Raw genomic sequence first — 14727 nt, 5'->3', positions numbered from 1 at the left:
CAGAGAGACGAAGCAGTCGGAATATGACCGACACGTTATGTGTGTAGCAGGATGACCCTCAATGCGACTGAACATGTATTTTGTAATCACTGTGCAGTTGTCTTGAGTACAAGGAGGAGATACCGGTGGCCTTCTTTTTCTGTAACCCCCCCCCCCCCCCCCCCCCCCGCCCCGGCCTTGATGGCGTGTTTGTGGGTCCGTGGATCCGTGGTCCAGCCTCCCGGGAGAGGAGTAGGTTTTCACAATTGATGACGACCCCCCGGCATCACTGCGAGGCGACAGACAACGTTGACCAGCCGTTTAGGCCATGACCCGTTTTGGCTTTTGACCGGACACCCCTATCACCGAGATTAACGCTGCCTTTCGTTTCGTGCGCGAAACGTCAACCCTTCTATAGCTGAATGGACGCGATGGTATGCATGTCCCGTTTCCACCTTTCCCATTTCAACACATAATTCCCGAGTGGCACCACTTCTGCACTTCAGATTTGACTCGCTTACACGCCGTCTCTGCTTATTTTATTCCAGCACAACCCTCTAGCCTCTGGCCTCTGGGCTGCTCCCCACAACCCTACCTTACACGCTGGCCTGGTGAACCTCGTCGTCGTCGATGATGTCCACGCGGGCTTTCTTGAACCTCCAGGCCGGGGTGTGCTTCTCGAAGAGAATGTCCAGCTCGGCGTACGTGATGCCCTTGGTCTCGGGCATGCGGAAAGCACACCAGATGATTGTCAGAACCGACACGCCGAACCATACAAACGCCGTCTTGCCCTTGAGGTTGGCAGCGGTGGGGTTGATGAGGTACGGCTCGACAGTATTGCCGACAAGGCTGACAATCATGTAGGCCATACGGGCGAGGGCGACGGTCGCGGAACGCAGCCTGGTCGCCGAGACCTCTGCCGCGAGGCCGAATGACTGCGGGCCGAGTGTGAGGGAGTACAGCCCGAGCCAGATGACGGTGAGGGCTGCCTGGGTCCAGATGGCCGCCTGGGTGTTGACAAAGGCGAGGATGCCGATGAGCAGGAGGCAGGACGTCATGGCAATCAGGCCGTAGAGGATGAGGGGACGGCGGCCGCACCAGATCATGAGGATCCACGAGCCACACGTGGCCACGAAGGCGACGGCGGAGGCCCCAAAGTTCAGCTTGTACGAGTTGGAGGGGCTGAGGCCGGCCTGGGTGAAAAAGTATGTGGAGCCGTACGCAAAGGGCTGGCCGGACAGTGACTGGGCAGCGAGGACCATGCAGGCAATCTCCGTGCGGCGGCGGTTGGTGCCCTTGAAGCAGTCCCAGATGCTGGTCTCGGTCTTCATGGCCGTCTCAATCTTGTCGGTGTGGACCATCATGGCCAGGGTGCCACGGATCTCGGCAGTAGTCGAGCCAGAGGACAGGCGCTGGAGCGACTTCTCCGCCTCAGCAAGGTTGCCCTTGCGGATGCACCACCACGGCGAGTCGGGCGCAAAGTACGCCAAAGCAAAGATGGGGATGGGCCATACCCACTGGATCGCAAAGGGGATGCGGAAGGACCACTCGGTGGGGTTGTCAACGAGGCCGTTGAGCACGCCGCCGGCCACGAGCTGTCCGATGATCCAGCAAATGTTGACAAACGATGTGAGAAAGCCGCGAAGCGCTAGGGGTGCGACCTCGGACGCGTAGGCCGAGCCCAAGATGCCAAAGATGCCCTGTGGGATGCCCGCCAGCGCCATGGCGACAGTCAGGACTTTGACGTTGGGCGCGAAGAAGGTGACAAGGTTGAAGCAGGCGATGCTGACCAGGCCGCCTTGGATGACCATGCGGTGCCCAAACCGGTCCGTGAGAGTGCCCATGAGCAGCAGGCCGACAATGTTACCTGCCTGGCTCACGTCCGTGAGCGCCACCTGCCATTTGGGTGCCACGATCCACCGGTCCATGTCTGGGTGGTACGTGCCGTACTTCTTCTCGAACTGCGGGTATGCGAAGAAGTTGCCGAGCAGGTATGTGTCGTAGCCCTCCATGACAATTGTGAAAGAGATGGCGACGGCCCACCAGAAAGCGCCGGGGTAGAGGCGGAGCGCGGTGCGGAAGGAGAGGGCATGTTCGCGCTCGATGGCTAGGCGCGCCGCCTCGTGGAAACCGGCCGCTTCCTCGATGCGCTCGACGGGGACGGTCGTGACTTCTGAAATATCGACCTCGGTAACAGACCCGTTGGGGTCCTTGTCGTCGGGCTGGTGGCCTTTCTCAGGTGCGGACATGGGAGAGACGCGGCGGGCTGGTAGGTATGTGGCGGAGAGGAGGGCCGAGGCGAGGCGGTGAGAGTCGAGAGTCCTTGGCGAGATGTGGATCGCATTGAGGTGCACCACATTATAAAGGGTGTTCTGCGGGGCCACGACATGGGCAAGGTGAAAAGGTGGGGACCCGAGTTGGAGGAACGAAAGAGAGTGGAGAGCAACAGTGGCCCCGACCTCCGACCGGGCAATTGGCAACGATTAGAAACACGCCACAGCCACAGTCGGTCGCATCCGCGGTCCTGTGGCCTGTGGCCTGGCAGACTGTTCGGTCGTGTGGACGCTTACACCACTTGGTTCTCCCTTCACGCCGGGTGGTGAGCGGCTATGGATCATCCCATCATCTGGATTACCTGGGGCCAGTCGTCCGCGTAGCACGTCGGCGCGCACACGGTCCGGCCGATTGCCAATGTCGGCGCCGTGTGTTGCTGTCGACCAGAGATTATGCATCGGACGGAGGTCGGCGCTATGTGGGGAGTGGATGGGCGCGAGCGAGACGGAAGGGGGAAGAGAGCCATGGGTCTCTGAGTTGCTATCACATGTGCTGCAATACGAGTCCATGAGTGCCTGCGGTGTGGTACTTAATGTGGGGTTTGGTTCTTCGTCGACGACACCACCCTCACCCCTCACCCCCTCTCGCTTAGCCCATCTTCCACGACCACACCTGGGGCCGAAACCGCTCGACACTGGTAGGTTGACATCTGCTCCTTTTGAGGCTGAACGCTAACCGCGTGCTCCTATGGCCTTGTCCTACCCGGCACTCGCATGCGTTGAACCTACGACTGCAGGCCCCCTCATACACCACAATCCACTTACTATGCCATCCTCCGTCGCCACCACCCCGGCCGTGACGCTCCCACCCGACTACCTCGAGCGCACGTACGCTGGGGTGCTTGGCAAGTTGATTGGCGTCTACCTTGGCCGGCCATTTGAGGGCTGGACGCACCAGAGGATCATGGCTGAGCTAGGCCCCATCAAGTACTATGTGCATGAGCAGTTGAATGTGCCGTGTGTCGTGACAGACGACGACGTGTCGGGCACATTTGCGTTTGTGCGCGCGCTGGAAGAGCACGACGCGCACTCACTTGGCAGCCTGGAGATTGGCAAGACGTGGCTCAACCAGGTCGTCGAGCACAAGAGCGTGTTCTGGTGGGGCGGCAGGGGCCTGTCGACCGAGCACACCGCGTTCCTCAACCTCAAGCAGGGCATACCCGCGCCGGACAGCGGCAGCATCAAGACAAACGGCCAGACGGTGGCGGAGCAGATTGGCGCTCAAATCTTCATCGACGGCTGGGCCATGGCCTGCCCCGGCCGCCCCGAGCTCGCAGCTAGCCTTGCCGAGGCCGCAGGCAGGGTCAGTCACGACGGCGAGTCGGTGCACGCCGCCGTGCTCTGGGCTGCCATGGAGGCCGAGGCGTATGTCTCCAGCGACGTCGACCACCTCATCAACACCGGCCTGAAGTTTATCCCTCGCGACTCGCTTATTGCGAGTATTGTCGCCGACGTTCGCGCGTGGGTCAAGGACGACCGCGACTGGGTCGCGACCCGCCAGCGCATCGAAGACACGTACGGCTATGACAAGTTCCCAGGCCACTGCCACGTCGTCCCTAACCACTGCATCATGGTCATGTCCCTTCTCTACGCAGAAAATGACTTTACACGCTCCATGGAGATTGTCAACACGTCCGGTTGGGACACAGACTGCAACTCGGGCAATGTTGGGTGTCTCATGGCCATCATGCTCGGCATGGACGCCTTTGACCGCCCCGGTGCGCCAGACTGGAGGGGTCCCATCGGTGACCGCGCCATTATCTCCAGCGCGGACAACGGCTACTCTATCAACAGCGCCGCGCGTATTGCGACCGACATTGTCAACATGGGCCGCTGCCTCGCTCGCAAGGCCCCCCTCCCGCCGGCCAAGGACGGCGCGCAGTTTCACTTCACCCTGCCCGGCTCAACCCAGGGCTTTCGTGTTCGCAGCTCCAAGGGATCAGCATACCAGGCTGTCGACACCAAGCGCGGACCAGCCCTCTGTCTGGAGCTCGACGGCCCCATCGAGGTCACCACCCCCATTAGCGCACCCAAGGAGTACCTCTCCATGCCGACCACATATTTTCTCTCGTCCTCCCCGCTTGTGTACCCCGGCCAGCGCCTCCGTGTTGCTCTGCGCGCCGGAGCGGACCTCAGCCAGCCTGTCGAGGCGCGCATCCGCCTCCAGGTGTTCTACGCGGACAACAACATTGTCCCGGTCGACAGCGAAGACTTTGTCCTCTTGACTCCCGGCGACGACGAGCTGCACGTGCTCGAATGGACCATCCCTCAGATTGCCCATGGATACCCCATCGCCGAGGCCGGGGTCGTCACCACGGGCAGCAGCGGCACGGTGTGGCTTGACAGCTTTGGCTGGAGCGGCCAGCCGGACCTCACCATCTCCCGCCCCAACAGCGCGCCTCACGCCGCCAGCACCTTCTGGGACCTGCAGTGGGTCCAGAACGTGAGTGGTTTCTTCGCCTTTCCGCCCACGACCCTCCTCATTGCGCAGGACATCGGTGAGGGCCTCGTCAGCTACGGTACGCGTGACTGGACCGACTACCGCGTCACGGTGAGCGACTTTGTCATGAAGCTGGGCAGTCCCGCCGGCGTCACCATTCGCGTACGGGGCCTGCGGCGGTGGTACGCCCTCTTGTTCTCCGAGTCCACCGAGGGCAAGTATGTGTCTCTCGTCAAGGCGCTCGACGAGCAGCGTATCGAGCTTGCCACGGCCGAGTTCCAGTGGACGCTCGATTCCCCTTACGAGATCAGCCTCGCTGCCAATGGGCCGACCATCACCGGAAGCGTCGGTGGTGTCACTCTCACAGCCACCGATGAACAGTACGTCGGCGGAGCGATGGGCTTCGTCGTCACTTCGGGCTCCCTGGCCACGGGAACTATCCGTATCCAGTCTTGCAAGTAGTATTACGCTCATGGATTCGTCATTGAAATGTGCAAGGGCCTGTGTTTGAGCATTACGAAGGGCTTTCACTATCATGAAAAGTGGTGAAAAATGAAATTTAATCCGCCAGTCACGCGATTCCGCACACGACGGCTCCGGTCCCCTCGTCAAGCTCTATTCTTGGCTTACTAAGCTTCCATGCCTTAGCTCATCATTCAATTGGGTTGACAACTTGGCACCTTGTGTCGCCTTGGAACAATATGGTGTGCCGATGTCGGGGATCAATGGAAGCAGCCACTCACAGATCCATGTATGGTCTCCCTCCCCAACTCAAGCAATACAATGGCTCGCACTGGGTTTTATACTCCCTGCATTCTTCAAGAGACACAGTTAACTGCACGAATGCTCCAGGACCATTTTCCAGTCTGATACCCGCGGACGGGCTTGCTCCTCATTCCTCCTGAAAATGTCTAATGAAACCACTTCTGAGCCAAGTCCCAAATGTTCCCGTTCTCGCTGGATTCCATCGGTATGGAGAATTGGTGCTGGCTGGACGATGGCGCGGCCCCGGTCGATTGGAAAGGGGATGTCTCTGCAGGATGTTAGAGCGTAGATAACATTCACGCACCCAGGGGCAAGAACGGGAACGCCGCGCTAGGCTCCACAGCGGGTTGCTGGTCCCTCGATCCGACGGCGCCAAGGATGCTCATCCAGTCTTCCGACGCGAAAATGTCATCTGCGATGGTGAAGTCAAAGTCCAACTCGCCATCCCTGCCGGTGTTGGTCACTTCTGCACCGCCGAGTGATCCAAGAGTCGACGACGCCGCAGGGGGTGAGGGAACGGCAGACACCGATGGCAGTTCTTGTCTGCGCCGCGCTTCGACGACGACGTGGTGAAGGAACTGAGAGAAGTAAAAGTCTGGGACTGAGGGGTCAGCTGGAGTGGCACCTCTCTGCCAATGTGTCGCGCGACTCACAGCGCGCAAGCTGATCCGCCAGCAGCTCCACGTCTTTGGCCACCTCCCGCAGGTCGATAGCCTCAGGCATGAGGCTCGCCATGCGTATAAGTGACCGTGCCGCGCTAGCAATTCCAAGGCCTGTGGTTCGCCGTTCAGCGCCCGAGTTCACAAGTCCGCAGGATACTCACGGACATTACGGTTTCCTTCACGGGGATTAGCTTCTATCAATCTCGATAGTCACGTACCATGGCGCAGCTTGGCATTCTGCAGTCGACATCAGCCTGCATCGACGGCATGCCCACCGGAAGCTCTCACCTCTGTACCACGGGCAGCTCTCGCAACGAGCTCAGCTGCGGCTCTCACCGCCAATACCAAGCCGTCGTGGCGTTCGCTTGATAACTGGCGAATGTCTCGTTTGCTCTTTACTCCCGATACCAGTGCGATATTGACTTGGAGGCTGACATTAGCGCCGACTTGCACTGGATCCCTGTTTGACTCACATGGTGTAGTACTTGATGGTCGCCACTTCAGGTGAGTACTTTGGCGCTGGAAACGACTCACACTCTGTCACCATAAAATCATCGTCTGCCAACCCTATCCTGGCTGCAGCGTCAGCGTATATATATCACGTTTTCCGCACCCACAGTAGTAGTCCAGCCAATAGTTCTCCCACTCTGGTAGCCTTTGCATCACCTCGGAGACCAGGCGGTCCAGCTCCTCGCCCTGCACACCACCGATCATTGCTCGAAACAGAGGCTGCCGCATGGCAAGGACCTCGCACAGTACTAGGCAACGGCTATCCTCCTTTGTCGCCAGTGGGTGTTCCAAGAAAAGACGGCCCAGCTTTATGGACTCGTCATCGGCAGAGCACAATATAGGGCGGCCGTGGTTGAGGCACATCCTTGGTGGGTCAGCTTCCGCCACATGTGTGCGCTGTTGACGTACTCGGTGTGTGTCTTCATCGTCTATTGGGTCAGTAGAACAAAGGAAAAGGCAGTACAGTCTTCCGCGCTCACAGCAAGCCAGATGCGTGCCCCCGCCACCAGCGGCCGTTCGCGTTCAAGCTCCTCGGGAGTCTTGTTACGACCCATTCCCGTGTTGGCGAGGTAAGGCATGCAAAGGTGCAGGTCCATATCGTATCTGTCGGTGTAGCTGTCAGGTGTGGTTCCCCAGTAGACATTATCGACCTACGCCAGGCTGAGTGTGTGGTCTGAGCGGTGAGTGACATGCATTGGTACATGGCTGCTGATACTCACTCCCAGGTCGCCAGGCTGTATCCCCCCAATTGGCAAGAATCACTACATGTTGTGTCAGAACCAGAGTGAATGGCATGGCGGTTGGCGATCTTACCCATGGCTTGTACAGCTTCGATACTCGCGACAGGAGAAAAGACGGTTGTCAACGCTGTTACGAGTGTTAGCGTCCTGGTTGAGAGGACAACGCACCTATCTTCTCGGCGTGCTGAATCAGTTTCTGCCTCAACGCGCTGGCAGCGCTTGATGGGCGAGCTGGGATGGTGTTTAGCACTTTAACTCTACCGTCAAGCACTGACCACTCCCAGCTGCGGCAATCTGCCCGGCCATCATGATTGCGGTAATACAGAACGATGACCTGGCTCGAAGACTGCTCTTGTCAGCCGCAGAGGCCCGGTGACGAGCCTCACCTAGCCCAAGTATCCTTTGTGACATCAAAAACAGGAAGGAAGGCGTGGGCGCCTTGGAAATACCTGGCGATTAGCGACTGGGTGCCACGACCATCTCACAGGTCAAACAGGTGGTGTCCTTCCTCCTCCGTGCAGTATCCCAACTGGACTGGATCTGGAAAATCGTGCAACAGGTCGCCTCGCGGGGTCGGAATGGGCACTCCCAGACGTTTGAAGAGGCGCCCCATCGACTCTGTTGTCCCTCGGCCCTTCCCTTTTGGCGAGGGCTTGGAACCGCCCAAAGGCGATGCCAGACTCTCTTGTCGTAGTCGCTCCTCTTCGTCGCGGTGCATGAAGTGCTTTAGCCCAGCCCCTGCCGCTGCGGCCAACAAGAACTCCTCGTCTTCCTTCTCGTAGTCTTCCCCGGACGCGGCGTTTGAGTCATGGGCCATAACCGGATGTGTCGATGCGAAGAGCGGCACACTTCCGTGGTCATGGTGGGTTACGGCGTGGAGAGCGGTGTGGGGCTCAGTGTCGACAGTATCGCTCGACGCCACTCGATTTAACGGTGATGCAGTCGAGTGAACCCACTCGTTAAGCGTTGCTGGTCTGACCCGCCCAAGTCCTCCCACCGAGTCTGGAGTGTTGGAGCTGCCTTGCTCCACGAGGATCCGTAGCAGGTTCTGCATGTTCCGCATACCCTTCTGGACCTCGTCCATCTGGTTCTCCAGGTGCGCGACGCGACTGACTGTCAGTGCGCTGTCCATTTCCTTAAGTCTGCCCTTGGCCTTACTCCTGATTGCTCTTGATCCGGTAAGATGAGGGGGTCTGCTCGAGCGTGAACGTGCAGTCGATCTTCATCGTGGAGCACCGTCGGCATGGCGGGCTGGCTCGATCGATACATCGGATCTTCATCCGGTGGCACGAGTCCTGCAGGTCAGATCTTGGCTCACTGCTTCCCTCCATCGCAAAGCTCACGCATGCACCTGGGGCAAGGGGTCAGCTTGGAGCCTTCGGCCAGTGTAGGACTCACGACTCGCGCCGGTTGGTCCGCTCACGGTCTTGGGCATGGCAGTGTGTGGGGTATGTACGAGGGGCCAGCAAGCTGAGAGGCTACCTGTCGTTCTAGACAGAGTGGAGGGTGGTGCAGCGATACAGTGTATGGTGGGAGGGGACCGATGGACGATGAAGACCTCAAGAGATGGGCTGAGGTGTGTGTTGGGTAATGGGACGTACTGGAAGACTATCGCTATCCAGTCCCCACTCCCCCGCACACTGAGTAACAGAGCAACATGGTCTCGATCTCCACGCCAATCATTTCACATTCTCGGTCGGAGGCCGGACGGAACGGGGAGATTACACCTACCCCCCTATGGCCCATGGCCTATATCCGGTGCGCTGGCTGACGCTGGCTGACGCTGGCTGACGGCATGTTACAGATCACAGAACTGCAGATAGAGGCATGGCGACACTTGACAAGCAGCACCATGGATTGGAGATACCACAGACACCGGCGCACCGGATACATATCAATGGACTCGCATTTCTCGAGTCCGAGCTGGAACTGTCATGTCTGTACCCAATGTATCCTCTAGCCACCGTCCTTCACCCCCTGCCCAAGTGCGTGCCACTACACCCGGCTCTATCTTGAGTGGCGGCCGTACCTACAGTACATCTGCTTGGGCAACATTCATTACACTACTACGAAAACACTACGGGATAATAATGAAAAGCTAAACTTCGGGGGGACATCATATATACCTTCAAGCATAGTCTTACTTCCTTGTGAGGCGCTTGCATCCTCAACACTGGACATTTCCGTTTGCCAGCTGCCAGACAGGCCTGAATGCGTCAACCAGTGCAATCGCTTGAGTCACCTACCCGGAGAAGGCCCCATCATCCGGGACTGTGCCTTGGTCGTCGGTGAATGCCTGCGGGACCGGCCCACCCGCCTGCGGGTTATCCTCCAACGTCTGGATGTTCATGTTCTGCGGGTCGTCGGGGGCGAAAACAACGGTGACGTCGCTGGGGAGGTTAAAGTTGGAGTACAGGATACAGGTGCGGTGGCCGCTCTTGATGGCGTCGGCATCGTGAAAGTCGAAAACGTAATTGGCACAGGTCCCAGGGCGATTGAGGCATTCCTGGATGCAGTCGCAGACGTTCTTGACGTCAGGGAACGACAGCTCGAGTGTCGTCACGACCCCAGTAATGTCGAAACCTTGGGTGTCTATGGAACGATTCCGGTTGGCGATCAACTTGGCGAAAGGAGCCGAGCTTACAGCGTGTGCACCCGTTGTCCTCGGTCTTAAGACCTTTGCAAAGGATGGGCACTTTCTTGAAGCCTCCAAGGGGCTTGTGGCCGCCATCGTTGAACGAATCAGCGGCTGCTGTGGCGATGAACAATGAAGCGAGGGGAAGTAGTTTGGTAAAGAGCATGGCGATTGATCTCGGAGAGCGGCAGTGGGAACGGTGATGGGCTAAAGGTTGAGATCACGTACGGCGCCGCCACTTATTATGGGGTGGCTACCATGTCTACAATATCTACAGTAGAGTCTGCTGAATAGAACGGGGACTGTCTGGCATGTGACGAACCAATGATCTATACTTAGCCCGTGTCAAAGAGACTTCTTCGGGGAATGGTCAACGGCGAGGTATGTTGCACAGCATTACTGTATTCAACGTGTCTGTATTGCCTACACAGCAACCCATGATTGGGAGATCAAATAGCATGTCGGGTCTGTCGACTCATCAACGTCAACGGGTGCTGCGCTCCAGAACGTCGAGCTCCAATGCAACAACTAGATCCTCTAGATCCTGATTGAGACATGTTTCGGGCCGGTTGAGGCAGTGAGGTGGGGCCCTCGTTGCAACTTTCACATACACACGCCGCCGCACAAACAACTACATCTTCGTTATTTGAAACGAGAGTTTATCCTTTGATCCTTTGATTCTCTTCGCACGTCAGATGGATGGATCTCGCCATCACCGATTTTGCACCTCCGTGGGCTGGTAAACAGCTGTGTTTTCCCCTGGCCTGATCCACCCTTGGCAAAACCCAGTCGTCGAGGACGAGGGTTGCGGGCAACTCGTCGTCCGTCAGCATGAATGGTATAAACGGACCAGGCCGGACCGGCGCTCTTGGTGTTGGATCCAGAGAACGCATCGAGTACATAGTTGCCTTGCGGAGCAATAAATACGTCGATAATGCTTTTTGTAATTGTATTTTTGTCCTCTTCTTGACACGGCGCGCATGACCGGCCTATAGAGATATTTAGAGGTAATCAGCGAGGTCCTGAACATACACATGCGTCTTGCTTCCTGTCAATTGCAACCAGAGTCGAGACTTGTAGCGAAACTGTTGAATTCCAACCGGGTATCCGATGTGGTCATATCTCACAATGGGCTGCCACAACCGATCATTACACAACTACCCGTCTCACACACGATCACACACCATGCTCTCTCCCCCGCCCCCGCTCCCCGCTGCCATTGTGTACATTCAAGTCAAGTCGTGGATGCGTCGTGGATGCACACTGGATAGCGATGCCGCAGTCGTCCGGGGAGATGTATATTCGCCACCCAACGACGACGGAAGCAAATACGCTCACCCAGGGGCGGCCATGATGATATGATGGGGTCTTTCGTCGCGCGTATTTTGTTCCTGTTGGGCTTTTGTTTGCTCACTGGATCACTGTTCATCTCCCAATCCCCACACACCACCATGGTCGCCGACGGCACAACCCCCACACCCGTGGGGACCATGTCGTTCCCCGTCCTCGCCCCGTCCGACATTGACCACGTCGCGGCCACCATCCTCCACCTCTTCCACCCGGCAACGGCCTCCAACCCGACCCTCGCCAAGCAGCTCCAGCAACAGCTGCAAGAACTCCAGGCAAGGCCAGAGGCATGGGGTCTCATTGCCGGTCTCGCCAACCACAGCGACGCCAACGTTCGCTTCTTCTCGGCGCACACTGCACAGGTCAAGATCTCGCGCGACTGGGACACTCTCCCAGCACCGCTCCAGCCGTCGCTCTTGGGTCTTCTCCTCAGCACCCTCTCGTCCGCCATTGACCCCACAAACGCAAACACCTATCAACCTGCAAACGCCGTCGTGGTCCGCAAGCTGTTTGGCTGTCTCGCTTCCCTTCTCCTCCGCCTCCCCTTCTACCAGTTCCCCGACCCCATCTCCACCGTTCTCCAGACTCTGTCCACCGCCCTCGCCCGTGCGACCCAGCTGCCGCCCAGCGCCCCCGTCTCCGGCTACAACACACCGACGCACCACCCTCATCACACCCTTGACGATGAGGCACGTCTGCGGTCACGTATGCGTCTATGGGCGCTCGAATGGTGTGGAATCTGTGTCGAGGAGATTGCCCGCGCCGGCATCAGCGAGCAAAAGCGCAACGCACTGCGCAAGCACATCGAAACGGACATGCCTGCAGTCATGACCACCATCACAGAATCTATGACGGGCCAGCTCGACCAAAAGGCTGCCGAGGCGGCATGCAAGTGCGCCGAGTCATGGATCAACTATGGCCTCGGCGCCGACGAACTCGCCGCCCTCCTTCCACACCTCTACGCCCTCCTTCCACTGCCAGCAGCGTCATCCACACTCGTCGAGGTGCTGTCCGAAAGCATCTTCAAGTATGGCAAGGGCACCAAGATTATCACCGAGCCGCTTCTCGCATGGGTCATCAGTCCCGCAGGACAGTCCCTCCTTAACGACGACGACTCTGAAGAAGTCCTGGCCTTTACCAAGATGCTGGCGGCACTGGTCGAGCACTCGTCTGAATGGCTGGTGGCACGGCTGCAACAGGCCGACGTGCAGGCATTCTTGCGCACCATCCTGCGTATAACGGGATGGAAGGGAAGCGGTGGTGTCGACGAGTCGGTATCGGAGCTCACACTGCCCATCTATCCTTTAATCCAAGAAGCCATCATGGACTCGGACGTGTTCTCAGAGCCGCACGAAACAAGCGCCAGCTGGGCGATCGCAAAGGGCTTTTTCCGCGAGCTCGTCGATGTCACGCGGCGCAAAGTGCGGTGGCCAGGCAGCGGCGAAGAGTCTAGCCTGGGAGGCTTGGACCGCGAGGAACGCGAGGCATTCGACACTTGGCGCCGAGACGCTGGCGAGGTCATTGTCGGTGCCTACTACATTCTCCGCGACGAGATGCTCGCGTCATTGACTCAGACTGCGACGGAGCAGATTGCAGCCGGCGCTCCATGGCAAGACATTGAGGCTACTCTCCACTGCATCCGGTACTCTGGCGAAGGTGTGCCCCTTGGTGAGGACAAGAGCTTGCCGATCATCTTCTCCGAGCAGGTCATCAACCGTCTCTTGCAACGGCCACTCGCTGGCCTGGGTGAGGAGCGACTTCGTTTGACCGTCGTGTGCCTCATCCGCGCGTACGAGGAATGGTTCAAGTTTCACCCCGAACACCTCCTCCCCGTCCTTTCCTACCTCGTCCCCTCGCTCACTACCTCGCACCTCGTATCGCGCTCGGCCGCCGATTCACTCAAGGCGTTGTGTGACATTTGCCGCACAAAACTTGTTCAACATATTGGCGCATTTTCCGAGCTCCACGGCAAGATTGGCGACCTGGGCGGTGACGAGCAGACCAAAGTCATCGAGGCTATCACAAGCGTCATCCAGGCGCTGCAACCCATTGACGCCGTAGGCCCCGTGCAAGGTATCCTTGGGCCCATTGTGGAGCGTCTCGGCCAAGCCGGCCAAGCCGCAGCGACTGCCCCCAATCGAGCCGACGCAACACCCCTCCTGGTTCAATCGATGAACGCGCTCACGGCGTGCTTCAAGGGCCTGTCCCCTTCTGACGACGACATGTTTGACTCGCTGGACGGTGACGATGACGTCAAGGCTGCTGCTATTGCCACGGCCCGCGCAGACCCGGGCATGACGGCGCTGAGGGCCCAGACCGAGCAGGCCATCTCTGGCGTTGTGGCAGTATGGAACGGCGACAGCGAGGTGGCCGACTCTATCTCGTCGTTGCTCAAACAGGCCACTTTGTCGTCGACCGAGACTCTCATCTCTCTGTCCCCCTTGCCACTCCTTTCCCTTGTCTGCGCCGCTTGCGAGCGCTCACCGTCGGCACTGTGGATGTCACTCGCATCGACTCTTACCTTGAGGATCGGTACCGCCACCTCGCCGCTCCAGCTGAAAAAGGACAAGTCGCAAGTTGAAGAGCAGCAAAAGCTTGAAGAGGACCGCGAGCGCTGGAACGTTGTCGCCGACGCGGCGCAGCGTCTGGCGTCCATGGCGGGGCAGATGCTGGGTCCTGACGGCGGCATGCACGATAACCCGGACGTCGTCGAGTCGTGGTTCAAGTTTTCCTCGGCTGTTGCCTCGCGCTACCCCGGTGTCCTCTTGCGCCTGCCCGAGCCCGTCGTCCAAGTCTACATGTCCCTCGGCGTCATGGGTCTTGGCACGCAGGAGCGCTTCTCACTGAAAACGGCCGCCGAATTCTTCATTGCTCTCTTTGCCAACACGCGCTATCCATCACCACTCGAGAGCGCCACCGAGTCTCTGATCAACGTGTTTGGTCCCCGCATCCTACGCGCGCTCTTGCTGTCCGCTGGCTCCGAGGGCCCGCGCTCTGTCATTCCCAACCTGGCTGAACTGTTGGCTTCGCTCGTCACCCGCGTTTCCGGACCCGACATGTCGTCCTGGCTCGACGTGATTTTGGGTGAGCCCAACTTTCCCGATGCTCGGGCCACAACCGAGGCCAAGTCCAGGCTCAAGGGCCACATCCTGCGTTCGCGAACGACGCGCAAGATGCGTGAGGCGCTGCATGAGTTTGCCCTCGTCGCTCGTGGTCTGGCCAACACGACCTATGGTAACGCGACCGCCGTGTGAGTGTTGTGGGGGGATGATCTGTAGAACAAAGACCTAGACGAAAAAACCTAACTACCAATGCA

At 58.7% G+C, this 14727-nt stretch overlaps 5 protein-coding genes across 5 annotated transcripts; 2 read left to right on the top strand and 3 right to left on the bottom strand.

Moving 5' to 3' along the window:
- Positions 1-575: 575 nt before the first annotated feature.
- On the bottom strand, positions 576-2228 carry EHS24_008806 (uncharacterized protein; the record flags this gene model as incomplete). Its single annotated transcript, XM_028624108.1, has 1 exon — positions 576-2228. The coding sequence occupies one exon, from the start codon at positions 2226-2228 to the stop codon at positions 576-578; it is 1653 nt and encodes a 550-aa protein (XP_028475180.1).
- Positions 2229-3078: 850 nt separating this feature from the next.
- EHS24_008805 (uncharacterized protein) lies at positions 3079-5214 on the top strand (the record flags this gene model as incomplete). The annotated part of the gene is made up of 1 exon (XM_028624107.1): positions 3079-5214. One exon carries the CDS (start codon positions 3079-3081, stop codon positions 5212-5214), a length of 2136 nt encoding a protein of 711 aa, XP_028475179.1.
- A 599-nt stretch (positions 5215-5813) lies between these two features.
- On the bottom strand, positions 5814-8864 carry EHS24_008804 (uncharacterized protein; the record flags this gene model as incomplete). The annotated part of the gene is made up of 20 exons (XM_028624106.1): positions 5814-6112; positions 6171-6290; positions 6341-6355; positions 6398-6416; positions 6468-6609; positions 6653-6677; positions 6714-6755; positions 6797-7053; positions 7098-7117; positions 7169-7292; positions 7344-7362; positions 7409-7450; positions 7503-7556; positions 7598-7660; positions 7705-7775; positions 7816-7878; positions 7915-8538; positions 8588-8724; positions 8773-8780; positions 8828-8864. The coding sequence occupies 20 exons, from the start codon at positions 8862-8864 to the stop codon at positions 5814-5816; spliced, it is 2181 nt and encodes a 726-aa protein (XP_028475178.1).
- Positions 8865-9495: 631 nt separating this feature from the next.
- On the bottom strand, positions 9496-10230 carry EHS24_008803 (uncharacterized protein; the record flags this gene model as incomplete). The annotated part of the gene is made up of 4 exons (XM_028624105.1): positions 9496-9506; positions 9556-9623; positions 9676-10021; positions 10074-10230. The coding sequence occupies 4 exons, from the start codon at positions 10228-10230 to the stop codon at positions 9496-9498; spliced, it is 582 nt and encodes a 193-aa protein (XP_028475177.1).
- A 1285-nt stretch (positions 10231-11515) lies between these two features.
- On the top strand, positions 11516-14665 carry EHS24_008802 (uncharacterized protein; the record flags this gene model as incomplete). The annotated part of the gene is made up of 1 exon (XM_028624104.1): positions 11516-14665. One exon carries the CDS (start codon positions 11516-11518, stop codon positions 14663-14665), a length of 3150 nt encoding a protein of 1049 aa, XP_028475176.1.
- Positions 14666-14727: the final 62 nt, after the last annotated feature.

This window comes from Apiotrichum porosum (genome assembly GCF_003942205.1).
Source record: "Apiotrichum porosum strain DSM 27194 chromosome Unknown scaffold_8, whole genome shotgun sequence".
Taxonomy (NCBI): domain Eukaryota; kingdom Fungi; phylum Basidiomycota; class Tremellomycetes; order Trichosporonales; family Trichosporonaceae; genus Apiotrichum; species Apiotrichum porosum.
This window is presented reverse-complemented; position numbering and strand designations above follow the sequence as displayed.